General features: G+C 44.2%; 1 protein-coding gene across 1 annotated transcript in view; it reads left to right on the top strand.

Moving 5' to 3' along the window:
• TNN (tenascin N) overlaps positions 1-26,492 on the top strand; it is a gene marked incomplete at its 5' end in the record, with an annotated part of 33,836 nt that extends 7,344 nt beyond the window's left edge. The window contains 11 exons of the mRNA XM_081866512.1: positions 842-1,030; positions 2,963-3,052; positions 7,354-7,617; positions 8,680-8,943; positions 14,140-14,270; positions 15,164-15,296; positions 19,524-19,675; positions 20,210-20,306; positions 22,128-22,295; positions 23,469-23,632; positions 26,021-26,492. Of these exons, the coding sequence (XP_081722638.1) occupies positions 842-1,030; positions 2,963-3,052; positions 7,354-7,617; positions 8,680-8,943; positions 14,140-14,270; positions 15,164-15,296; positions 19,524-19,675; positions 20,210-20,306; positions 22,128-22,295; positions 23,469-23,632; positions 26,021-26,152 (1,784 nt within the window). The 3' untranslated portion in view covers positions 26,153-26,492. The remainder of the gene's footprint in view (positions 1-841; positions 1,031-2,962; positions 3,053-7,353; positions 7,618-8,679; positions 8,944-14,139; positions 14,271-15,163; positions 15,297-19,523; positions 19,676-20,209; positions 20,307-22,127; positions 22,296-23,468; positions 23,633-26,020) is intronic.
• Between the last annotated feature and the right edge of the window lie 773 nt (positions 26,493-27,265).

Below are 27,265 nucleotides of genomic sequence, written 5' to 3'. Positions count from 1 at the left end.
TTTGATGTGGTGTTGAAATTTACAGATTATGATTGGTGATTAGCTGACAAACTACAGCTGAAAACTATGGTTTGAAGTCAGTTTACCAACCATGATTTGTGCTCATTACTATTTGGTACGATGTCTAAATTGGAAAAGCACTGCACCTAGAGTTGGAGTGCCACTCCCAACAAAAACTTAAAGCAGACCATAGCAACAAACAGTGGCTTGCTTGTTATGCATGTTTAAACTCAAACCATAGTTTTGGTATAATGTCTGACCTGGTACTATGACGGAAGTGCATAAAACCATGCACAACACAGTGAAAGTTGAGAGTGAGAAGTTTTTCTTCCTCTTTCACAATACAAGAACCCAGGAGTATCCAATGCAGACGAATGTTGGAAGATTCACGACAGTCCAAAGAAAGTACATATTCACACAGTGCATAATGGTTAAATTATGGAATCTGCTACCACAAGACATAGCAGCAAAAACCATAGATGGCTTTAAATAGAGTTTAGGGCAATTCAGACGGCGGCTACAGTTTCACCTCACTGTTGAAGGCCATGCATCTCTCTGAATGCCAGCTGAGGGGAAGCCCAAGTGTGGAAGAGTTCTATGGCACTCAAGTCCTGTTTGCGGACTTCCCAAAGGCATCCAGCTGGATCCAACAGGGCTCTTGTGTTCTTAGGAGTTAATGGGGAAACTGCTGGCCCAAATTCCTCCCTTTCCCTATCTGCCTTTCATCTAAGCAAGTGCCTTACACCCAAAGTTCTGTTATAATTATTCCTTAGAGAGCAAGGGGATGGATTGTAATAATGTGCTGTTTTAGCTTTGCTTTCGATTATTCTCTCTTTTCTAGAGGTCTCTGCCATTGGTGCTATATGGGTGACAGAAGAGACAGATAATTCCCTGGAAGTGGAGTGGGAGAATCCTTCAACAGAGGTGGATTATTACAAGCTGAGGATCAGCTCTTTGCTCCGGCCAGGGGAGGAGAAGGAGGTGCTGGTCCCTAAAAGCAGTGATGCCAAGAGCAGATATGTTATCACTGGTAAGTGGTAATGTGGTAAGTTTCTTACGATCAGGAATGAGGTCAATGAAGAAGATCTGTTGATTTTTCTCACTGTTAACTGGAAAGAGAACTGACATTTGGTTGTTTATTTAGGCCCCATCTGCACTATACTTTGAAAGCACTACCATACCACCAACCAGTTACAGCTTCCCTGCAAGAATCACGGGAATTGTAATTTTGTTAAGAGAGACCCCTATTCCCCTCAGAGAGCTACATTTCCCAGAGTTCCTTGGGAAGAGGGATTCGGTGTTAAACCACTCTGAGAAATGCAGCTCTATAAGGGGAATAGGGGTCTCTAGATGTTGTTGGACTCCAACTCTCACCAGGTCCAGCCAGCCTGGCCAGAGGTCAGGGGTGATGGAAGCTGTAGCTCTGAGCCAGTGTGGTGTAGTGGTTAAGAGCGGTGGACTCGTAATCTGGTGAACTGGGTTCGCGTCCCCGCTCCTCCCCATGCAGCTGCTGGGTGACCTTGGGCCAGTCACACTTCTCTGAAGTCTCTCAGCCCCACTCACCTCACAGAGTGTTTGTTGTGGGGGAGGAAGGGAAAGGGGAATGTTAGGGTAGTGATAAAGCGGGATATCAAATCCAAACTCCTCCTCCTCCTCCTCTTCTTCTTCTTCTTCTTCTTCTTCTTCTTCTTCTTCTTCTTCTCAGCAACACATGAAGGGCCATAGATTACCTGCCCCTGGCATAAAATAAAATAAAAATATGCTTATATAGGTCTAGGCATCTGTATTGAACATGGTCTCTAAGCAGTTTTTACAGAGTTCTGATTTATGTGCATTTAATAATAATAATAATAATAATAATAATAATAATAATAATAATTTATTTATACCCTGCCCTTCCTGGTTTAAAAACCGGGCTCAGGGCAGCTAACAGCAAATATAAAACGTTGATTAAAATATGACTTAAAAACAGCATAAAATACAACATAAATGCAGCATCAACGTCAATAAAATTCAGAAATTCAGGGGTCATTTTAAGGAAAAAACCCCCAGTTAGTACACATCAAATGATCACCAGGGCTAACTGGCCAAGTTGGTCCTACTAGGGCCAGCAGGAGACCAGGGAAGAGTTTAAATGTGGGGTTCCAGAAGGGTTTCTTCATAAAAAAAGGAAAGGGAAAAGGGAATAGAGGATCAGGCTAATTCAAATTGAAGGCCAGGCGGAATAGCTCTGTCTTACAGGCCCTGCGGAAGGAAATCAAGTTCTTTAGGGCCCTAGTCTCGTGGGACAGAGCATTCCAAACATTAACTTTTTTCATTTATGAGCTACAAAAGTGTTATGCAACATTTTAAAAATAAAAACCCAGCCCAGTGTCATCTGTATCCAGCGTTAGCCATGATCAGAGTAGACCCACTGAAATTAATGGGCATGACTTATTTAGGTCCACTAATTTCAATGGATCTGTCTGAATAGTAAGTACTTAGATGGATAAAACCAACTGAAAACTGCTTGGCAGGGGGTTGGACTCGATGGCCCTTGTGGTCTCTTCCAACTCTATGATTCTATGATTCTATGAAAACAGAACAACACAGAGCCAACAAGCTGCAGGCCTCCAGCAAATAAATGCCTTTTGAAACAAATGCGTTTCCCCTCCAGCTGGTGACACAAGTGTTGCAAAGAACAACCATTACAGGATTTCAGAGGGGAAGCCCTGCGACTGAGTCTCAGGTCTGATCTTCCCACATGCAGATCAAAGCCTCCTTCCTCTGGGATGGGTTTCACTGTCTCACTTAGAACTGTGAACAGGAGAGATGCAGTTTTCCCTTCCCCTCAGATCAGGTGAGACAAATCCTGCATGCAACAAAGGAAGGGCTTTGAAACACATCTAGTAGGGAATACGGAGAGAAATCAAAGATACAGCTGTGTCTCAGAAGAATTAACCTCTCTCTCTTCTCTTTATAGGCCTGAAGCCAGGAACCCAGTATGTCATCACCGTCATATCTATGAAGGATGAGATGGAAGGGAAGCCGTCCTCTGTAAACGGCTGGACAGGTATAAATCCAGGGCTTTGGTGACATCATTCCACAAGCACAGCTGCTACTGGTTGTCACAATTGCCGTAGCAATTGCTCATACAGTGTGATTCTTTGAGCCTTCCCAAAGTGTCCCAATTACTCTCTCCAGATGTCTCTCTTCACAGTTAACTAAAATCTGTGTACAATCAGGACATGAATGGGCAGGGAGAGTGGGATCTCACCCCCTGGCACCACTTCAAGCCCCTCCATGTTGTTTGGCTATTCTGCACAATGCTTCTGTGCATAGTCTCTTCCATTGCCAAGGACAGTGTCTGTGCGCACCATGCAGCTTGTACACACAGAGGTTCTGTGTTCAAGACAATCGCTGCAATCCCAGTTCTCCTCTCTGTGTTAATTGTAGACAGAGTTTAGTCGTTTGCCCAGAGCTTGGGTTCAGAAGGGTTTGCAACATCTCAGCATGGGCTCATCCACACTTCTCCTTGTCCCACTGCTTCCCCCCAGGGAAAACCACTCTTAAGCTCTCAATTGGAGCAAACAGCAATTCTCCAGATTGATGTTTGCTCTGATTTGTGAAGAGGCCATGAATTAACAGCCCTCCCTCTGCTACTGGAAATGTAAGGATTCATCAATGGAATTACCAGACCACTGTTTTTTCTCAAAGGAGGGCAGACCCGGCAGCACCAGATGTTGCCTGCACCAGATGCCTATAGTTGGCAGCCTTGGGTTTGACTTTGGATCAGTGTTTTTGTTTACTCCTGCTGTCTTCAGAATTTTCTTGCCAGTGGGAGGAAGTCAGGCTAGAGCACTGAAACTCTGCTTCCTCTTGGGCAGTAAATCATTGCTGTGGAATGTCCTCATTTTGCAGATGATGTGTCCATTTTAACAGTTTTGATTTGAACATGTTGTGCTCTGGGCTGGACATGAGAAGCACCATTTCTTCCTTTGTAGCTACAGCAAAGTAGTTCCTAGAAACTGGGAAGGGAATCTGAAAGGCAAAATATATCAAGCCAACTGTTTGGTCTATATTGCCAAAAATACAAACTGTCCAGGGGTTTGGTTGTAAAAGCAAGAGCTGTTTGGATCCATGTGGGCTGCTCTTCAAGCTCCAGAAAGAGTGCACATTTTCTGCTACAAACTGTTCTGCTACACCGAAGCTAAGCACCCTATATAGCAATGACTGGTGTCAGGAAAAAGCTGTGACACACAATTAAAGTTCTAGAAGTTGCTTTGCAAGAATTGCACAGGTGCAACTAGAATTACCCATGTGCACAACGCAACCACGTGGACAGGCACAGTTTGCACAGATCATAACAAGAGAATTGGCAGCCTGCTGGGAGGATTTTGGGTGCCCATTTTTGGGAAAGATTTCATCCCATCATTCCCTGCCCATGTGATTAGATCATTTTCTCCCAGCCACATGGGAGCCACTCACAGAAAAGAGGCTCCCATGCTGTTTGGGTAACAACCCACTCTTTGGCGCTTAATTGGAGCAAACATCAATTTGGAGTTTTAAAGGATTGAATTTAGAGTAGGTTTTTGTGGGGAAAGCTCATAGCTTTAAATCTCAAACCATGCCTGGAAAGAGTGGAGAAAAGGTAAGTGCAGATGAACGCAGAGTGATGGCTTAGACTGCAGTGAAGTTGCCCCCCACCAATGTGTTTCCCCACCTGCTCTTTTCCCACCTAGCTGTTCACATCAGCATGGCTTCATTAGTGTCAGATCCATCTCTGTTAGCGTTTAAACCAGGGTGCGTTCATAGAATCATAGAATCATAGAATCATAGAATCATAGAATTGGAAGAGACCACAAGGGCCATCGAGTCCAACCCCCTGCCAAGCAGGAAACACCATCAGAGCACTCCTGACATATGGTTGTCAAGCCTCTGCTTAAAGACCTCCAAAGAGGGAGACTCCACCACACACCTTGGCAGCAAATTCCACTGTCGAACAGCTCTTACTGTCAGGAAGTTCTTCCTAATGTTTAGGTGGAATCTTCTTTCTTGTAGTTTGGAACCATTGCTCCGTGTCCGCTTCTCTGGAGCAGCAGAAAACAACCTTTCTCCCTCCTCTATGTGACATCCTTTTATATATTTGAACATGGCTATCATATCACCCCTTAACCTCCTCTTCTCCAGGCTAAACATGCCCAGCTCCCTTAGCCGTTCTTCATAAGGCATCATTTCCAGGCCTTTGACCATTTTGGTTGCCCTCCTCTGGACACGTTCCAGTTTGTCTGTGTCCTTCTTGAACTGTGGTGCCCAGAACTGGACACAGTACTCCAGGTGAAGTCTGACCAGAGCAGAATACAGTGGCACTATTACTTCCCTTGATCTAGATGCAATACTCCTATTGTTGCAGCCCAGAATTGCATTGGCTTTTTTAGCTGCCGCGTCACACTGTTGGCTCATGTCAAGTTTGTGGTCAACCAAGACTCCTAGATCCTTTTCACATGTACTGCTCTCAAGCCAGGTGTCACCCATCTTGTATTTGTGCCTCTCATTTTTTTTGCCCAAGTGCAATACTTTACATTTCTCCCTATTAAAATTCATCTTGGTTGTTTTGGCCCAGTTCTCTAATCTGTCAAGGTCGTTTTGAAGTGTGATCCTGTCCTCTGGGGTGATAGCCACCCCTCCCAGTTTGGTGTCATTTGCAAATTTGATCAGGATTGATCAGCGTTGATAAAGATGTTGAATAAGACCGGGCCCAAGACAGAACCCTGTGGCACCCCACTAGTCACTCTTCTCCAGGATGAAGAGGAACCATTGATGAGCACCCTTTGGGTTCGGTCAGTCAGCCAGTTACAAATCCACTGAGTGGTAGCATAGTCAAGACCGCATTTTACCAGCTTCTTTACAAGAATATCATGGGGCACCTTGTCAAATGCCTTGCTGAAATCAAGGTAGGCTACATCCACTGCGTTGAGGGGACTGAGATGTCTTTACTCTATGCAAAGGTGTTCACACCTTGGCTAGGGATGAATCAGGAACAGCTTAAGGACTCTAATTGGTATGAAGCTGGTTTGAGAAATGACAACTCAAACAGCAGTATTTTAGAACAAAGTAAAAGATACACGCACACATTTTGATAAAGTCATGTGAGCACGGATTAGAAACCCAGCTCAGGAAATGCAGCGAGAGAACAGCAAGCAGCAGTGTGAATGTGCAGCCAGTCATTTTGCTGCCTCCTGGAATAGGAGCATTATAAAATGGCTCTAATCTTATCATTCAAACTCAGGATCATCACAGTCCTTCAAACGGATGGGAACGTGGGAAGTCTTACTCTAGCACCACTGTGCAACTCTTTGGTTTAACATCTTTATTTTTAAAAGTATGAAAAAGTGTGAAGTATTTCATTCTTAAAGGTTGCTTGGATGGTTGACCATGGTGTAAGGTCTCTGTGAGTCATATTAGCCCTGTTTGGGCATTCTGCCTGCATGTAAAAGCAATATGAGATCAGGAATGAGTGCATTAACCTTCAAACACGCCCACTTGCTGTCCTCTTCGGCCCCTCCAGCATGGAAGGGAGCCTCCTGTATTTATGGCGGCTCCCTGCACAATTTAGACCCTTGACCTTCCCTTACACCAAACCACCCAGAGAATCTCCCCAGTATGGAGGTCCCCACTTCAGAACTTTGCTCTCCAACCTGTGGAGTGTGACAGTCACGACGCCAGCGGAGTGGTTGAGGAGCTTCCTACACTTGTCTCACCTCCCCTTGCTCACATGTTGCTTCTGCATGCAAGTAGAATGTCTGAAGGGGGCTACTGTCAAACTCTGAAAAGGTTAATAATATAGACAGTTGCTGATAAGTGTTTGAAATCAAATGCAGAAGATGCTTCTGCTATGAAATAAGGTGAAGGAGCAACCTTTGGTGGTAAATTTTTGATGACTAATAATAATAATAATAATAATAATAATAATAATAATAATTTATTTATACCCCACCCATCTGGCTGGGCTTCCCCAGCCACTCTGGGCAGCTTCCAACAAAACATTAAAATACAGTAATCCATCAAACATTAAAAGCTTCCCTATTAAATGATTGACTGGTGGATTGACTGAGTTGGAGACAGACAGAACTGATCACTGGAAAGATCCCCTGATCAAGCTCCAGGAGGTGCTTTGACACGACTACCATTGATTTCATATGGCCAGACTGTGTTCCATGTTAACTGGGGAGAGCAGGGAGTGCCGGCTGGACTTTATGCCCTTGTGCATCAAAATGCTTTGAGTTGGTTTGCCTCGAAGAAATGGCTCCTGGAGATTTATAGAAATCTTCTCAGGATCACTGCCGTGACTAAAATTCCTTATTCCTTTCACAGATATTGATGGCCCAACTGATCTGGTAGCCAACCAAGTAACAGAAGACACAGCTACCATTTCTTGGAATGGGGCCCAGGCTCCAATAGATAGATATGTGGTGAGCTACACCTCAGCTGATGGTGACACCAAAGAGATCTCTGTGGGGAAGGACAAGGAAACCACTACCCTGATGGGTTTACATCCAGGCATGGAGTATACCATCTATATCTGGGCTGTGAAGGGAACCCAACAGAGCAGGAAGGCAAGCATAACAGCTGAAACAGGTAACCCAGAGATGTGATATTATGAAGTTTTGTGCTGTGTTCCTTTCTGCCTGTATTTTGCTTCTTATTTTCATACAGTATGTAGCCCTTGTTAAATGTTAAAATTTTTTAGGATCAGTTCATGGGGGAGGATGAGCACTTACATTGTAAGTCATTGATGGAAGGAGTTGAGAGTTTTTCACATTGTGAAGACAAGCTTCTGAACTTAGGTCTAGAAGCGTGCCAAATGGAGATTCATTGCCAAGCTCAGGCCAACAGAAGGAAGTACTGCCAGACCAGTGAGGAATTTCTTGACTACCCTAGGCCAGAAAGGGTCATATATGATACTACCTGATCTCTGTGAATGCTTCCAGTTCAGCTGTGCTAACTGATCTGAGCTAGAAAGAGAGTGTTCCTGCCTTTTCCTTGACGGACAAGCATTCTGTTAAGTAATTTAGTTGCATTAGTAAAGGTAAAGGGACCCCTGACCATTAGGTCCAGTCCTGGCTGACTCTAGGGTTGCAGTGCTCATCTCACTTTATTGGCTGAGGGAGCCGGTGTACAGCTTCCAGGTCATGTGGCCAGCATGACTAAGCCGCTTCTGGCGAACCAGAGCAGTGCACGGAAACGCCGTTTACCTTCCCGCCGGAGCGGTACCTATTTATCTACTTGCACTTTCTGGGTGTGCTTTCGAACTGCTAGGTTGGCAGGAGCAGGGACTGAGCAACAGGAGCTCATCCTGTCGCGGGGATTCAAACCGCCGACCTTCTGATCGGCAAGTCCTAGGCTCTGTGGTTTAACCCACAGCGCCACCTGCATCCCAAGCACCACCCGCGTTGCATTATCAATGGCTAATTCCACCTTCCCAGATTCTGCCCCCTCCCTCACATTAGTTAATTCAAATTCTTACGCATCAAGATGCACGTATGCACAACATTTTACATCAGAGTAAAAAATCTACTTGCCAGTCTAGCCATGGCAAAGTAAAGTCCCACAGATCAAAATAATAAATGACAAAGTCTCAAGAAGGTTATAACTGATATAGAAAGAAAACAATAATAATACCTCCATTTTGGTTCACAGAGATAGATGGCCCTACAAACCTGAAAACAGACCAAGCAACAGAGAACACAGCCACTATCTCTTGGAATAAGGCATTGGCTCCTATAGACCGGTACATACTTAGCTACACCTCTGCTGATGGAGACACCAGAGAGATCACTGTTGGGAAGGATAAGACCAGCACCACCTTGACTGGACTGAAGCCAGGCATGGAGTATGTCATCTACATCTGGGCTATGAAGGGGAGCCAGCAGAGCAAGAGGACAATCACAAAGACACTGACAGGTAACTTAAGTGAGGAGTAGTGGAGAGAGGTGATGGGATTGTTGGTTTTTAATGATGTGGTTAAAGAACTGAAAGATGAATTCCCTGGATGCCTAGATCCAGGTTTGGGGTAAGTACTCTTTGGTGAGAGAGGCTTGGCAGAGATTTAAAATAGCAAAACGTGCAGCAAAGTATGGAAATGTTGGTGTTAGACCTTTAAGATCTCCTTCTAAAACCCCTTCCAAAGTCCCCCCCTTCCCCTAGCAAAGAGACCACACATTTGGCAATTTAAAAATAGTTTACTTACAAACTCTTCAAAGGTTAGATTCATGTGCTTTTCCATAAAGCAGCAAGAAAAGATGGGCAGTAGAACTTAGTTTCAAAAATGGTAAGAGTTTCTAAATTATCTGTATAGAAACACAAATATGGCTTGCTAAAGCCATCCAGCTTAGACATCTTTACTGGTCAGGTTCACATGGTGGAGAGTGAGAGAACAGAGTTTGGTAACCCTTATTCCCAAGGTGAGAGGATGTGATCCAGCTACGCCTGACAGGGCAGCTTACTCCATGGTCTTAACCCCTCCGTGCATTAACTGGAGTTAAGCATTAACAAGGCTGTCAAATCTCTGTTGGCTCCAGAGCTTTTTTGGGTGATGCTGACAATAATACTTATTTCAGTAATCTGTTCCTTAGCCCTATAATGCAATGCCCAGGAGTATTATCCTCTCTTAATTAAAAAAAAAATGCAGGGCTGTTTCTAAAAGAGATTTTGAAATTACAGCTGGTCTAGAATGTAGTGGTCAGTTTGTTAAGTGGACTTACTACTCTGGGCATTGTACAGCTGTGTTTGGATATCTGCACTGGTTTCTGTGTTGGTTTCAGGGCCCAACTCATTTTTAAAGCCATAAAACAGAATCAGAGGGTTTTTTTTGTTTTTTTTTAAGCAACAATGATACAAGCGAGATTAAATCACATTTCTAACACCATGTATGCTTTGACCCTTAGCATTGCTAAGGCTTAGCAGTTATGCAGCACTGAAAAATTTCTGCTCTCAAAGATGCTTCTGGCTCTGTGCTACATCACCCCATAGGGAAATATGGGTATCTGCTCTGTGGACTTCTCCCAACACTGTATGTAATGGAATACTAATGGAACTTCCTTCATTATACAAATAGCAGTATTATGGACATAGTGAGATACTACAAAATTTGCAGAAGCAGTACTGCACAGTACTAATGGCAAGCCTACTGACATACCTTGTCCTAGGAAGGTGAATCTGAGGCCCTGCAGCTCCCTCTGTTGTCTGCATGTGAAGAAGCTTGCACTGGACATTTTTTCAGGCTGTTTCTCTGCCAGTTTCCCTCTCCTGCAGCCAATATTGCCTGCTCAGAGTCTTCATATTACAGCATAATTTATTTTTTGAACTGCCAAATTCATGCACACCTAGCTGGACTCTCTTATTGGACAACACTAACTTTGCTGGGATGTGTGTGCGCGCACGACTGGGAACTTGACTTTTCGAAGGGACAGTAAGGTAAAGGTAAAGGACCGCTGGAGGGTTAAGTCCAGTCAAAGGCAACTATGGGGTGCTGTGCTGATCTCGCTTTTCAGGCCGAGGGAGCTGGTGTTTGTCCATAGACAGCTTTCCAGGTCATGTGGCCAGCAGGACTAAACCGCTTCTTAAGCTGGAACATCCCCTATATCAGATTTGGCTAATGTGTGACCTGGCCAGGTGATCCCTGGCCATTAGCCATGCTGGTTGGGACTGATGGGAGTTGGAGTCCAACCCATCTGCAGGGCACCATGTTGGCTAGACCCACAGTCAGCTTAATCATGTATACTCAGATCTGAGCCCCATTGAGTTCAGTGTGATTTACCTCCAGGTAAGTGTTCATGGGAGAATGAATTGAATGTATTCTCACCCTGCTCCTGGCTGATGTGTTCATTTATCCCACATCACCTCTGGTAAACAGGCTTTGTGGATTCTTATATTGTTTCAAAAAACCGCAAAACTTGTTTGACCAAATGCAACTGTGGGATGAAAGATTCCCATGGGGGAATTAAAGTCTCTATCAAGCTACTCTTAAAAACTAAGAGGAGCTTTACTATGCTCATGAAAATAAGTTTTGTTTTAGTGGGATTGCATTTGGATGGTGATGTTTACAGATACTCTGACATGTGTATGGCTATGGAGATCTGATAGTTGTGACAACTCTATGCTGTCACTATCAACTCTGTGTCGTATGTTTGCCTTGAAATAGCACAGCCTGCTCTTACGGCTGCAGTTCAAGAATCAACTAAACAGGAGGTTGGCAAAGCATTGATTTATGTGTCCTGGCATTTTTAAATTTTATTTTATAGTAGCCTATGGGTTGAGCTTGCTCAGCTACCAGCCAGAAACAAGGATTGGTCTGGCATGTGTGTTGCAGTTTGTCTGCCAGTTTGCCAGCCATGATGAGAGTTCCTGACATGTGGAAGGGCAGCCAGAGAACACAGAACCACAGGCGGCTTTGTGCGCAGAGCTAACTTCATAATATTGGAGCTTCAGCACAAGATAAGAGGCTGCCTGCCCTCATGCAAGGCTTTCCGGCCTCTTCAACTGCCGCAAATCTTTTCTGAAACTTATTTATGTAAGCAAGTTCTTAGATAACGAGTCTGACAAAAATAAAACCCACCCATTCTTTCTCACACAGATCGGAAGTACTCATTACTATATTTTTCCGTGTATAAGACGCCCCCATGTGTAAGACTCCCCCTAATTTTTGGGACTCAAAATTAAGAAAATGCAGTATGCACTATCCATGTATAAGACGACTCCTTATTTTAAACTTCAGAAATTTAGGGGAAAAAATAGTCTTAAACATGGAAAAATATGGTATACTACCCGTTTTTAAAATGATCTTGTGAGTTTTTTTTCTACTTAAGCCAGGTTGAAACACATCTGTTCCCATGTTATACTGATTTATTACCCAGTGTAGGGGCCAAAGTAGTTACTTATTATATGAATTCAGTACCCTGCTGTTCAGTTAAAACTTTCAGAGCAGCTTGAGAGCAGTAAAGTAAATAAAATCAGCAAACATGTTATAAAAATAGCAGAGGACTCAAACAAAAATTAAAATTCAGTTGTAATTGAAAGAAAAAGAAACTCTTGAAAAGCCTGGATAAATTAAAATGATTTTATGTGGTCATCAACCTCATTTGTGTTTTTTTGGGGGGGGGGCACTTTATGCATTACCAAAAAAGAATAACTGCATCACCTCAAAATGATAAAAGCGGGTTCGTTTTTGCATTAATCTAAATACATTAATTTATAAGTATAGTTACAAATTTATAGATAATTGTTATGATTTAAATTAGGGTTTGCTACCCTCTGGCCCCCCAGATAGTCCCTTGCCATTGGCACTACTGGCTGGGGCTGATGGCAGCTGAAACACACCGTGTCTCTCTCCATAGCGGGGGAGTCTGTGCCCAGGTGACCTCTGTGCTTGCTCAGTCTGCTGCCCAGGGCAGCTTCAAGGCCCCTGCCAGCCTTTTCCATGTTTCCTACCTTTGAACTTGACTTGGAATGGCCACAGCCCTTCAGTCAGAAAAGTCTCCTCAGCACCAGGCAGGCATCCCTAGGGAGGGCATTCTGGAACTGGTGGCCACCACAGAGAAGGCCAAGGGGAAGTCGATTTCCTTGTTACCCAAAAGCCATCTTGCTGAGCTTAAGCAGAGGAGCTACAGTGCACAAGAACTGCTTTACTATTTCCCCTCTGATTACTTTTCTGCCCAAATTTCTTTCCCCAAGCTTTTGTTCAATGAATGGGAGAAGAGACGTTGCTATGGCCTCTTCCCCCTCTCCACTTAAGACTACAGCCTCTTGCACGGGGGGGGGGGGGGAGAACCTTAGTTAAGTATATTTATTTACTTGATTTAGGGGGGGCAGACACCCCCTGCTCCCCCTGGCTATTCCCATGGCCTCTTGCAGCTGATTTTCATTGAGGTGGGGGGAAAGCTGTGAGACTGCCATGTAAAATCTAGTGTGGCTCTAAATAATTTCTGAAACCACATTTACAAGTCTAGTCTTTTTTCTAAATAACATGTTATAAGAATTTTAAGGTCTTAGATATATAATAAATGTTCATCAATGTGCCAGGCAGGCACGTACATGAGTGTGTGAGCAGCGCAGGGGGACAGTCCTGAAACCATTTTGACTCCCAAGCTGACCAAGTGTTTCTCTGCAAGGAGGGAGGAGGTGAAAGAAACCTCCCCATTGTCTCAGGAATTAGGTAATTGCCATCTCAAAGGAATGACCAGACCACCAGAAAAGGCAATCAGATAAGGCATTATCAGATAACGTGGCAGACAGGAAAAACAGCAACATTCAAATTTCTGTTGTAGACCGCCTTTTCTGTGATGTAGGTATGATGTTTGTGGGGGGTGGTCTTGGGCTACACCCCTTCTGTGATGTATGTTTGGAGGGGTGGTCTGGAGCTCCAGGGCAGGGAATTTCAACATAAGGCCTTGCGTGCCATTGTTTGATGTCCTCCTCCTCTCTCCTGTGTGGGTGGGAGCACCCTGTTGCAGCATTCAATAAAGATCAGGCTTACGAGCTGCTTTGCTTCTCAATATTCTCTGGTTGGTCTCTGTTATTTTCTCCTACTGATAGAGAACCTACAAAAGGACTCTATATGGGCTCTTGGGTACCCTATAAGGGAAAAGGAGCAGGTTTTTTTTTTACTTATATCAAATGTAAACACTTTGTGATAGCTTGATGGCCCTGAATGTTTCTAATGGCCTGGTTCACTACTTTGAGGCACTGAAGTATGTAGCATCCCCAAGCTCCTTGGGCTGGAGGCTGAATAAAACAGCATCTTGGTGGAAATAAGATGTATGCTAACCCAGAGACAGAGCCGGCATGAAGCAGAGGTGGAGAAACGGCTGCTGTCTTTCGCAAAGCAGGATTGGGGTGTGTGTGTGTGTGCGAGTGGGACTGGTGCTGCTTTAGACTGTTTTGCAAAATATTTTAATATTCCTAACAAGGAAAATAAAGACAGACCTTGGAATTTCTAACCACTCAGGGAATTGTGGAGGGGAAAATGGTTCTTCCAGTAGTTTGTTCAATTCCTCTTAGGAATATGGGGAGGTCAAATCTCTTTCTTTCTACACAGGTTATTGTAATGAATAAACCATATAGCAGGTTAAAACACCTTCACCCGCTTTGTCTTTTGCCTAGAAATTGACCCTCCCAGGAATGTCCGTGTGTCAGATGTAACACAGTCCAGTGGATTGGTCACTTGGACACCACCTGATGCTCAGATCAGTGGCTATCTTCTCACCTATCGGGAACCAGATGGTACTATCAAGGTAAGTCTGTAAATTGCTATGTGAGCAAATGTAAGATTAGCTAAGCCAACAGTTGAAAAACGCACAAGCTTTTCACCCATGAACCCAGATTTGATACAGAGATTCGCTACACATGCTTTGCATTTAATGTTTTTAAGTTATATGAAAAGTTGGTACAGGTGGCATAACTGTAAAGCAACATTGAATCATCATGAAGATTTGGCATGTAGCCAGTATATAGTCAGGGCCCCCCTTTTGCCTCATTTTAGTTCTGAAAATGTCCAGCCCCCACACAAGATGGTTTATGATATACAATTATAATAAGGCATTAAAACCACATAAAAGCAAATTATAGAAACAGCAGTTATAAAAGCAATCTTGAAATGCAGCCTAGAGATAAAACAGTATTTTTAACAACCTTTTAAAAAGCAGAAAAAGAACGGTTGATTTCAGAGATTAAAAGTGAAGCTTTTAATTTGAATTGCCCCATCCTTGTGTTTTGGGAATATAAATACAGTCTATTCCCTTCAAATACTGGAACTTATTCTATGAATGCTATGAACTACGAACCTCAACTATTATTCACCGAGTACTGTGTGCATTTGACTTGCTCCTCTAGGAAGGGCATTCTGTGGTTCTTTGGATCCTGTGGGATCAATTCCAATCAGCCCCAGCCAGCATGCCTGATGGTCAGGGATGATGGAAGCTGCAATCCATCAACACCTGGGGGGCCACACGTTCCCCTACCCTCCTCTAGAAAAACTGCATTTTTCACTTCCCCATGGATCACAACCATCCTTGGGTAGCTAGTCATCTCTCTCCCTGCCTCTTACAGGGATTGGAGGCGAAGGTCAAGAAGGGCTGGAGCCAAATTGTCAATGAAATGTAATTTTTGCCTCTCTTTTGTGTATCAGGAAGTGCGGTTAGGTCCTAATGAGGAAAGGTTTGTCCTAGAAGGCCTTACTCGAGGAACCAAATACACCATACATATCATGGCCTTTAAGGGAGACCGCTGGAGTCGAAAAACAACCACCACCTTTTCTACAGGTAGGTTTTGGGAACTGCAGTAAAACTTCCTCAACCTGTTGTTCAAGATGGTGCTGAAATTTCAGGATTTTAGCCGCCTTCTTGGGGTCTCCAGGGGAAGAAGTAATTTGCACCACACAGAATCTTAGTAGGAAAATATGTGACTGAAAACCATAATCACAAATCATACACATTCATTTTTATAACCAAGTATTTGATGATGTCATCAGGAGCAGAATGGAACACAAATTGAGCTCAGATTAAACTTAATATAGTTTTGTTTGCCAAACCCAGTACTTAATTGAGCTGAGGGAATGTGCCCATCACCATCTAACATGTATTTTTGCTTTGAGAGGCTGAACTCCTGTTTCTTGTGCTCTGAGAAGCATTATGGGTATATTTAAAAGAATCCTAAGAGCAATATCTTAATAGCCTATTCTGAAGACATTCTAAATTTGATGATTTTGCACGTCAGATTTGAATAGTAATAGTGGAATAAGTTTTAATAGGTCAAGAACTGGTGGCACTTTCAGATCTTACATAGTAAATATGCCAGAATTTCAAAGTACCACATACATGTTGTCCAGTTTTTAATTTTCCATAATGTAGATGTGACTGCTGAGCCCCTTAACTGGAAAGTAAACTCAGTTATGAGATTAATCATCAAGACACCAGTTAGGAAGAGCTCATCTGTGGTGAGCAAGAAGGACTTTTGTTTTAGCTTATACCTGAGACATTTTGTGGCAAAACGAATTCAAGGATGCTAACTGGAGAGCCAGTGTGGTGTAGTGGTTAAGAGCGGTAGTCTCATAATCTGGGGAACCGGGTTCGCGTCTCCGCTCCTCCACATGCAGCTGCTGGGTGACCTTGGGCCAGTCACACTTCTCTGAAGTCTCTCAGCCCCACTCACCTCACCGAGTGTTTGTTGTGGGGGAGGAAGGGAAAGGAGAATGTTAGCCGCTTTGAGACTCCTTAAAGGGAGTGAAAGGCGGGATATCAAATCCAAACTCTTCTTCATCTGTGAAGCCTCAACAGAGAATGAGATGGGAGAATCTTATCATCAGCTCAGAGATGACCAGAAAGAAGGGATCCTGTTTTAATTCAGATGTTTACATCATTATTAAATAAGTTTAAAAGGTGAGGCTCCAGTATAAAACCTTATTTGATGCTACTAGATTTGGGAATACAGTGGAAGAAGAGTTCAGTGTGATGAAATCTTACATTCAGACTGGTGTTTGAATATAACATCCTTACACAAAATGGCGAGAGGTTTGGGCATTTGATAATTTGTTGAACAACCAATGTGTGTTGATGGAGCCCAAGGCAACCTTAAAGTTGACAAAAGCTACAAACAAATCCATTTTTTAAAATGTTGGCATACTTAAGAATTAAGTGGACAAGCACAAAACAGTTGTCTAATAACAAGTAGACAGCTTTAAAGCTGGATTGTTCAGAAAAGCCCTTCTTTAAACTTAAACAGGAGTATTTTCCATGTAGATTTATGAAATATACTCGGAGTCCTGCAGTGATTTCATACCCTTTATTGCAGCTTATAAAACAGTCATCAAATTTCCCCCCAAACCTCAGGCTTTTATATACAGTGGTACCTCAGGTTACATACGCTTCAGGTTACAGCCTCCGCTAACCCAGAAATAGTGCTTCAGGTTAAGAACTTTGCTTCAGAATGAGAACAGAAATCGTGTTCCGGCGGCAGCAGGAGGCCCCATTAGCTAAAGTGGTGCTTCAGGTTAAGAACAATTTCAGGTTAAGAACGGACCTCCGGAACGAATTAAGTACTTAACCCGAGGTACCACTGTACGTATATTATTTACACAATGAGTCTCGTCTTATTAGCTGATTCTGCTTCCCTCCTGGAGCCTGATTGGTCTTTTCCTGCAGACCAATCAGCTGTTGCATTCTATGATCCTACCAGCCTGATTGGTCTTCTCCTGCAAGCCAATCAGTTGTTGCATTCTAGAATCCCACTTACCTATTGTTCTGGATCCAAGCTTAGTACATAACAATTTACTATAATATCTATCAATTTATTTGGTCTTTGTGAGTTCATGACTCAAGTGAGATTTGAAGTGGGAGCTCACAAGTCATGCTGGGTTTCCTGCTACAGTGCATCAACTCAGAAAGATATATGGACAAAGCCATCAGGGTCACAGACCTACTGTTTATTTGAAAGGAACAATTGGATTCTCCATCCTTCATTTGCTCCCTGAGAAGCATATACGTAATCTGAAAAACTGACAGTGGGAAAAACAGTAAGAGAGAAGGAAAGACATGGGTTTGGAGAGATGGCTATAAGCAAACACAGCTAGATGGTATATATAGATATATAGATGGTATATGACCCCAGTCAAACTTGCAAAAATATACCACTTGTCCGATAATAAATGCTGGAAATGTAAAGAAAATGAAGGAACATTATTTCACCTCTGGTGGACTTGCCCTAGAGTGAAGGCCTTCTGGGAAATGATATATAATGAAATGAAAAAGGTATTTAAGTATACCTTCCCTAAGAAACCAGAGGCCTTCCTGCTGGGCATTGTCGGTCAGAAGGTGTTAAAGAAGGACCGAACGTTTTTTATGTATGCAACAACAGCAGCAAGGATACTCGTCGCTAAGCATCGGAAAACCCAAGATTTACCCACACTGGAAGAATGGCAGATGCAACTGATAGACTATATGGAACTGGCTGAGATGACTGGCAGAATCCGAGACCTGGGAGAAGAGACGGTGGAAGAAGACTGGAAGAAATTTAAGATTTATCTACAAAAATATTGTAAATTGTATGAATGTTAAGAAGGATGCCAGAGTACAAACAATTAGGCACCATTGGGCTAGATGAAGTGAAATATGAAGATAAGCTAAATTTAAGAAAAGATAAATTTTTGGAAATTTCAGGTTATATTTAACTTTTTTTTTTTTAAGATCTGAATAAAGGATATTTAAAATTAGAGATATAATATCGGCAAATTAGACAAGAAGAATAGAAACAAGGGAATAAATTTGCTGGATAAAATTCTATAGACAGGAACGCGGGAGCGGGAGATGCGAGGGAGTCCAAAGAAGTTAAGAAAATTATGTTAAGAGATGTGTTGTATTGTATTGTTTATTGGTATTGTAACTAAAATAAAACTGTTAATAAATATTTATTTAAAAAAAATAAGCAAACACAGCTAGACATAAATGCTGTGCAATCCTATGCATGTCTTCTCAGAAGTAAATCCTATTGCATTCCATGGGACTTGCTCCCAGGTAAGTGCTGAAAGTGACAGAGTGCTGATCAATTTGCACTGCAGGCTGATGTAACTGCATGAGAAAGAGCAGACAGAGAGGGGAAACTCCAGACTTTCTCGGCTGTCCTCCTTTTGTTGACCTTCCTTCAGACGGATAATCTTAGGGTTGGTGGTTTCCCTTCCTACTCACCTTCCTTCTCCTTCATGCCTCCCTGATGACTTTGAGCTCTCCCTCTTGTGGTGCAAAAGCAAGCACCGCTTCTTGCATCTCTATTGTAGGTAGATAGAATTAGAGATATTTCCTATCGAGCCTGCATTTCTGGTAACAAATATTAGCTTGCTTCTTTTCCTAAACTCAGTGTGTCTCAGTGTGATTGAATGCAGGGTAAAGTGGGCTCCTCCAGCAGGGATTCTATATCCAGTTCAGTTTCTGCTGGGTGTTCCAAACAAATGCTAACAGTAAGTATGTACAGGCTGGCAGCCTTAGCCTTGGTTTATGGAACCGCATTTGATCATGTTCATGCAGCCCTTCGGGTCTCCCTGCCCTCTGCCATTCGTGGTCTGTGTAGGATAGGGGATAGATTTATTTGGCCCAATCTTGCTCTTTCCGACACAAACTGAAATTCAGCTATCAATTGAAATTTGCAGTTCTCCAAATTTTGCAAAGCGGTTGTCAAAACAAAAAAACCGTATATAAAAAAAACAGGGAGAGTGCACAAAAATGCACACATTAGTGAAAATAATGCATAAAATGCATTTGATTAAGCTGTGTGCAAAAATGTGTATTAGGAGGAAGGCACAGAAAATGCATGTGAACTTGCATACAAATCCCCCCTCCCCAACATTTTTGCAAACTGAACTTAAGAATGGAAAACTGGAAAATCTAGAGAAACGGTTGCCCCGGCCTCCTTTATATTGCTGTGCTGTACAAATATTCTTTGTTTTTCTTCTTTCTTTTTGAACTTGCTCACTTGGCTTTCCATGTCCTTTGCTCCTGCAGTCAGTTTGCGCTATCCCTTCCCTGCGGACTGCAGCCAGACCCAGGAAAACGGACACTCTGCCAGCGGCATGTACACCATCTACCTGAACGGTGACGTCAACAGACCCCTGCAGGTGTACTGTGACATGGCCACTGATGGAGGCGGATGGATAGTGAGTTCTGCTCTTAAACAGCTCTATTTTCTATCCTTTCACAAAGCACTCATGCGACAGATTTGGCCCTTTTCACCAAGGGGAAAGAGGCAGCATACTATCACTTGGTGGTCATATTGCAACCAACCACACCAAAAGCATACTTGCCTCTGCAGGACCTTCTGTGATTTAATCAATAACTACATGTGCTTAAGCTCATTGATAACCTGTTGAAGTGGGGAGAGAGAGCAGAACCAAAAGCTGCATAGAACTTCACAGGTGCCGCGAAAGAAAGAAAGAAAGAAAGAAAGAAAGAAAGAAAGAAAGAAAGGATCACAAAGGCATTGTTGTTACTCCACAAACAAAATAGAGATATTCAGATGGGGAGAATTCTATAATTCATGGTCAAATTAAGTTGGCCTCATCAGGCTAGGTATTTCTTATTGTGCCTGTTGTTTGAGCCTTCTTATCTTCAGTTTCCATCTCTCATCCTATCATTGGTGTTCTGTGTTCAAGGGACCAGACCTGTCACTTGGCTTTTGTTTGCTTTCGCAGGTCTTTCAGAGACGGAACACAGGGCAGCTGGATTTCTTTAAGCGCTGGAGGAATTACGTTGAAGGCTTTGGAGACCCTGCTGGGGAATTTTGGCTTGGTACTGTATCTGCATTCTGTATGTGACCAGGGAAGGGTGCCACAGGTTTTGTAAAAAGTGCCGCTGCTCATGCATATATAGTTATCTGGTCTTTCTGGCCAGTGCTATGGATAGGTGAGCTCAGTGGCTTAGGGTGGGCAGGGCGAGAGGGGCTGTGGCCCCGGGTGCAAGATTTGTAGGGGCGCAACTGCCAGTATCGCCAACTAGTTGCACTGGAGAAGATGCACAATGGAGGGAGTGGGAAGGAAAGGAACCACCATGGCCACAGTGATCCATGCGACGGTCATCTCCAGGCTTGACTACTGTAATTCGCTCTATGCGGGGCTGCCCTTGAAGCTGTCCCAGAAACTCCAGCGGGTACAGAATGCTGCAGCGAGGCTCCTCACGGGGTCTCTGCCATGGGAGAATATTCACCCAGTGCTTTTCAAGCTGCACTGGCTCCCGCTGGAGTACAGGGTCAGATTTAAGGTGCTGCTTTTGACCTTTAAAGCCCTTCACGGCCTGGGACCCTCGTACCTACGGGACCGCCTCTCCCGGTATGCCCCACGGAGAGCCTCAAGGTCCATAAATAGCAACACCCTAGTGGTCCCAGGCCCTAAGGAAGTTAGATTGGCTTCAACCAGAGCCAGGGCCTTTTCAACACTGGCTCCGGCCTGGTGGAACGCTCTGCCTCATGAGACCAGGGCCCTGCAGGATCTGATTTCTTTCCGCAGGGCCTGTAAGACAGAGTTGTTCCGCCTGGCCTTTGGCTTGGAGCCAATTTGATTCCCTCCCTCCCTCCCTCCCTCCCTCCCTCCCTCTCTCTCTCTCTCTCTTTTTTTCTTTTCTTTTCCTTCTCCTCCTGTGACGAGGCTACATTTTAATATTTTAATGTTCCATTATTTTAATGTATTTTATTTTTGTTTTTAAGTTGTAATCTTTCTTCTTGTTTTTATTATTGTTTGTAAGCCGCTCTGAGCCCGGCCTTGGCTGGGGAGAGCGGGGTATAAATAAAAAATTATTATTATTATTATTATAAAAAGGAGGGGGGTCTCTTTCTCAGTGCTTTATTTCTTTGGTTTCAATTTGTGGATGCTGCTGTTGCTGGCGACACCCCAAAAGTCCTTCTCCCCTGGACGCTTGTGTGTGGGTCTTCAGCTCTTGGGGTGGGTGCGCTGGCAGTGCCAATCAGCAGAAGCCTGTCTGTCCTGGAGGGCTCTTCAAGCTGCTCCCTTTGCATACAAATCAGTTGCCAGGAGCCGAGCAGGTAGAGGAGAGGAAGGGCAAACGGAGGGAGAGGAGAGATTGGAGAGGAGCCAGGGCTCCAAGCAGGGAAAAGCAAATCACTCAAAGCAAATCCCTGGGTCTCACCCACGTGTACCTGGGGGGGGGCAGTCTTCAAAGCCCCCCCCCTTGGCCAGCCCTGTCTCTTCCCAAAGGAGAGCACACACATCTGGTGAGTCCCCTGCAAGAGCTGCAGCTGAGCTGCCATTGCCACCTCTATCTTTGTCCCCGCTGCCTCCGAGCTACCCTGCCTCACCTCTCAAGTCAAGCTGGCTATCAGACTGCCCTGGCTAGCCAGCTTGCGCTTGGCTCAGGCTGGCGGAGCAGGTGCAAGGAGCAGCCCCCAGGTAGCAGGAGAGGTGAAGGCACATTGCCTCCGAAGAGCTCTCGGAATGCATTTATGTCGCAAAAACAATGGGTGGAGTTCAGCTAAGTTTACTCTGGACATACTGAAATTTATAGCTTTGTCATGAAAACTTTCTGGCTTTGTTGCCTGGAAATATTTCTTACTGGCCACGGACAATTGGAACTGTGGTTGTCTGCAAACTTTTCTTTCAGGCCTTGAAAAGCTGCATCAGCTCACCAGTAACGCCCCTGTTCCCTATGAACTGAGGGTGGATTTACGAACGCACAATGAGTCTGCCTATGCCGTCTACGACCTCTTCCAGGTGGGCTCCAGCAGGGAGCGATACAAGCTCTCCGTGGGGAAGTACAGAGGCACCGCTGGTAAGGAAAACTTTTTTGGCTTGCAGTATCATGTGTTGATACTGGAGACAGAAGCAGTGAGACACCCTTCACTGGGTGGAGCTAACTAACTTTTCAGGTGTTAAAATGGCCAGAATTGAAATAGTTTATGTACTAACCTGGTACTCCTCTTCTCTTCTGGGCCACAGCACTCATTGGCCACAGCCAGCACATGGTGCTGTACTCCAGAACAGCTGGAGGGCACCAGGTTGGAGAAGGCTGGTTTAACAGTATAGTCTTATAGAAAGCAAAAAGCTTTCTTTGCAATTCTTCCCCATGAAATCACTTTATGACCTGCGTACAAAGAGAGATATATACATGTGTGGTTTTATAGATGGAGCAAAAGCACACCTGTGTGCTATATACATAAGTGGGAGTATGTGTAAAGAGACAACACTAGCACAGACAACATAAATTTTATGCCTAAATCGAGTATGACCCTGGCACTTAAGGAGCCAGTAATATTTTTCCATTACCCTTCCAACAAAAATCATTATTCCCTTTAGTAGGTGATATAGCATGTTGACAGAAAAACATCTTTGCCACCTTTCTCATACTCCAGTCGTGTTTGTTGACTTCATCAGTGTAATGATTTCTCAACTTCCCAAAAGCCACTCCTCTGCCAGGAGGGATACCTTTTGGTGCCTCAGTGGTAGGTGCTATGAAGAGATTTATTACTAGCTATTTATTTGCTTCATTGTTAGTTACTCCTTTAACTGTGCAGTCTTAGGTCTGTCTACTCAGAAGTATGTCCAGCTCAGAAGAACAAAAAAGGAGCTATTACAGAATCCTGCAGTAGCAAATTCCCCATAATACTTTTAATAATTTACTTCCAGTATATCTGTATAATCATGCAGAATTACTAGCAGTGAATAAAGTCCACTGTGAGCTGACTGCGATTCCAACATCCATCTGAGCTGCACATTTTTGCAGAAGCCAATGCTGATACAAATCTTGTATAGTTGGCCATTTGTGTTCTCTCCTTTTAGCAGTAGTTGTGCATCTGCATGTTGGCCCTTGAGAAAAGTTACCTTGCATTTCTGATTCCTCTAGGCAGGCTTTCGCAGCTCTTATTTCAGGTACCCAGGTGTACTCGGGTTTTAATGAAGCCAGGGTCCCCGTAGTCCTAATGCTGTCTTTCTCCCCCCAATTCAGGGGATGCCATGACTTACCACAATGGTTGGAGATTTACCACCTGGGACAGGGACAGCGACATTGCTCTCAGCAACTGCGCAATCACACATCACGGTGGCTGGTGGTATAAGAACTGCCACTTGGCCAATCTGAATGGCAAATATGGCGAAGACAAGCACAGTGAGGTGAGTACTGGGCACTCTGCCCAGCAGATGTGGGGAACCTTTGGCCCTCTAAAAGCTGCTGAACCACGACTCCCATCATCCCTGGCCACTGGCGCTGATGGTAGTTGTGGTCAGCAACACCTGGAAGGCCACAGGTCCCCACACCTGCTGCATGGTTCTCCTTTTATATATCAGGTATGCAATTTTTTTCCAAGTGCCTACTAAAATGCTGGCAACATGAGGCACTTCCCCGCAGTTGTCATTTAAAGTTTGGAACTGCCTTACCTGTCTCACAAATGGAATGGAAACCCTTTCTATTCTGCCATCTCTTAACTCTGAATTTATGTCAGGAGTTGTTATTCCTTGGGCTGCAATGTTTGATTTGTTTTTCATTGGATCCATCCATTAAAACATTTTTACACATGTCTACTCAAATGTGAGCCCCACTGACATTTATTCCCAGGTACCAGTGTATATAGGATTGCAGTATTAGGTTTTCTCATACAGTTGTTAGGAAAATCTGAAAACTGAAATTCTCACAACTTAATCATGAGCACAGATTCCTGCCCCCCGAATATGTCAGAAAATGGCTGCTGAGGTCTGGAACAAAGAGCCTGAAAGATGGGAAGATGAGCCCTTTTGCCCTTTTGCCGCATTTCTGCTGAAAAGCGCATTGCAGCAGATATATAGAGAAAGAGGTGCCACAGAGTAGTGCAGTGCCTTAGTGGTTTAGAGACAACTATGACTCAGGAATAGGGACGCGGGCGGCGCTGTGGGTTAAACCACAGAGCCTAGGATTTGCCGATCAGAAGGTCAGCGGTTCGAATCCCCGTGACGGGGTGAGCTCCTGTTCCTCGGTCCCTGCTCCTGCCCACCTAGCAGTTCGAAAGCACATCAAAGTGCAAGTAGATAAATAGGGACCGCTCCGGTGGGAAGGTAAACGGCGTTTCCGTGTGCTGCTCTGGTTCGCCAGAAGCGGCTTAGTCATGCTGGCCACATGACCCAGAAGCTGTCTGTGGACAAATGCCGGCTCCCTCAGCCTATAGAGCGAGATGAGCTCGCAACCCCAGAGTCGGTCACGACTGGACCTAATGGTCAGGGGTCCTTTACTTTATGACTCAGGAAAGGCTCTTCCTCCCCAGGTTGAATCTCACAGCCAGGTGGTAGCCTTTGGCAAGCTCTTCCTGCACAAAGAATAAGAGGCTAATAATATTGACCTACCTTGCTAGATTACAAGACAGTGTATGTAAAATGCTTTGATCACTCGGAATTGCTGTGCTCAAAAGTACTGCACACTTTTCTTCCTCCTCCTCCTCCTCTTTCTACCCTTCCTCATACAGAGACCAGAACAGCTAACAACATTCATAAAATGCAGCATAAAAGTGAAATTAAAACCACAATTCACAGTAATACATGATAACAATAGGATATGACATCAATGTTCAAGCCAGTGGAGCAGGCAACATTTTAGACAGTTAGACAAACAGAGGTTCTCCATCTGTGCTCTGAAGACCTGCAAAAATAAGCTGGTGGGGACACTCTGATCTGGAGCGACTTTCATAGATGGGGTGCATGGCAGTTTATCAACACCTATTGAAAGGTTTTGGGGACTGGATCTAATCCATGGGGCTGTTGTGGCAGCTAGACTGGTGACAGTGTGTGGCCACCGAGACCATATAACACCAGCCCTGAAAGACCTACATTGGCTCCCAGTACGTTTCCGAGCACAATTCAAAGTGTTGGTGCTGACCTTTAAAGCCCTAAATGGCCTTGGCCCAGTATACCTGAAGGAGTGTCTCCACCCCCATTGTTCTGCCCGGGCACTGAGGTCCAGCTCCGAGGGCCTTCTGTTGGTTCCCTCATTGCAAGAAGCGAAGTTACAGGGAACCAGTCAGAGGGCCTTCTCGGTAGTGGCACCCACCCTGTGGAACACCCTTCCACCAGATGTCAAAGAGAACAACAACTACCTGACATTGAGAAGACATCTGAAGGCAGCCCTGTTTAGGGAATGTGTGACATTTTAATGTATTTTTAATCTTTGTTGGAAGCCACCCTGAGTGGCTGGGGAAACCCAGCCAGATGGGTGGGGTATAAATAAATTATTATTATTATTATTATTATTATTATTATTAGCCATAACAGTAAGTGAAAAATAATATGGTTGAAATGGTATTATTTCTACTATAAACATGGGCAGGAGTTTTAATTTTTGCCCACAGATTCAAGAAGTTTCTTTGGCATGCAAAAGATCCCAGGTTTAATCCTTGGTGTTTCCAGTTAAGAGCTGGAGAAGACTCTTGCCTGAAGTCCCAGAGAACCAGTCGACAAGGACAAGCCTGACTTGGTGTAGCTCAGGGCAGTGTCCTTTGTTCTGGTGTGAGGCTTGATTACCTGTTTTTCTCTTTCCAGGGGATTAACTGGGAGCCGTGGAAAGGCCACTTGTTCTCCATCCCTTACACTGAGATGAAGTTCCGTCCACGCTCACACCCAATCTTGGGTAGAAAAAGGAGATCTCTAGCGGGGAAGGAACCCAGGGTTTAAAATGGATGAAATGTGGTGCTTGTCAAGTGAAACATGGCGATGCATTATCATGTAACCATGTGACCTTGGGTTGTTTATTTTAGTACATTTATAATCGCATACAACTGGTTACAGGCTTCCTCAGAAGAATTATCTGGTTTAATTGGTTGGGATCAGCACAGAACCTGCACTGCATTGTGAGTGCAATTTGAAAATAATAAGGTAGGAGACTAAGGGCTGGCTCAGAATTCTTCTTGTGGAGGGCCATGTCTATCGACTCTCCCTCTGCTTGTAGTGGCCTCTGGTTCTGACAGCTACCATGGATCAGGAGGGCCCATTCCAGCCCTCCAATTGTTCCATGTTCTTGGATCTTGCTTTTCCTTGCCAGAGAAAACAAAGAAGTCACCACACCATCTCTTTTCCTTCTTTGCTCTCTCTCTCTCTCTCGGGTGCTTTGCTTATTCCGCTCAACAAGGACCTGATTGGTCTGCTGTGCTCTGATTTCTGAGATGTAGCTTTGCAAAACCCAAGGTGCTAATTTAACATATTTTTCGATCCATGGTGTTCCCTACAAGACAATTGTCAAGTCACCAAAAGCCAAGTCACCAAAAGCCAAACTTTCAAGCGCTGCTGAGAATGATGTGGTTGTATCTCAAAGATGCCTCTCCTAAATAAAGCACGACCTTTGCTCTTTTTCAGGGCTGACCCTGTCCATGAGGCAGGGTGAGGCAAAAGCCTCGAGTGGCAAAAGCCATGAGATGGGGCCCCACCCTGCAGGCAGAGAAGTAGCAGTAGCACTGGTTTCTGGCTAGATCTCACCGAATCTCACATGATCTCACTGAAATATTGCAAGATCTCACAGAGCAAGTGAGATCTCACTGGAAGCCAGCACTGCTGTGCAACGCAGATGAGGCAGGCTTCAGCAGGGATGGGGGACGGGATGGGGGGAACGTTTCCGTTTCACCTCAAGCAGCAAAGCAGAATGCGTTGCCCCTGTTCGTTCTTGTTCTTTGGCACTATTCCCATGTGAGAAATTGTTTCATTCCCTTTTCTCCCACCCTCTTTTTCACTTGAGAAATTGTTTCTGTAGTAAGTCACAAAACTGTACCATTTCATACTACAAGTGTTCCTCCA

This window comes from Podarcis erhardii, assembly GCF_964252035.2.
Source record: "Podarcis erhardii genome assembly, chromosome: 6".
NCBI lineage: Eukaryota > Metazoa > Chordata > Lepidosauria > Squamata > Lacertidae > Podarcis > Podarcis erhardii.
Note: the sequence above shows the minus strand (reverse complement) of the source record. Positions and strands in the feature narration are given on the sequence as shown.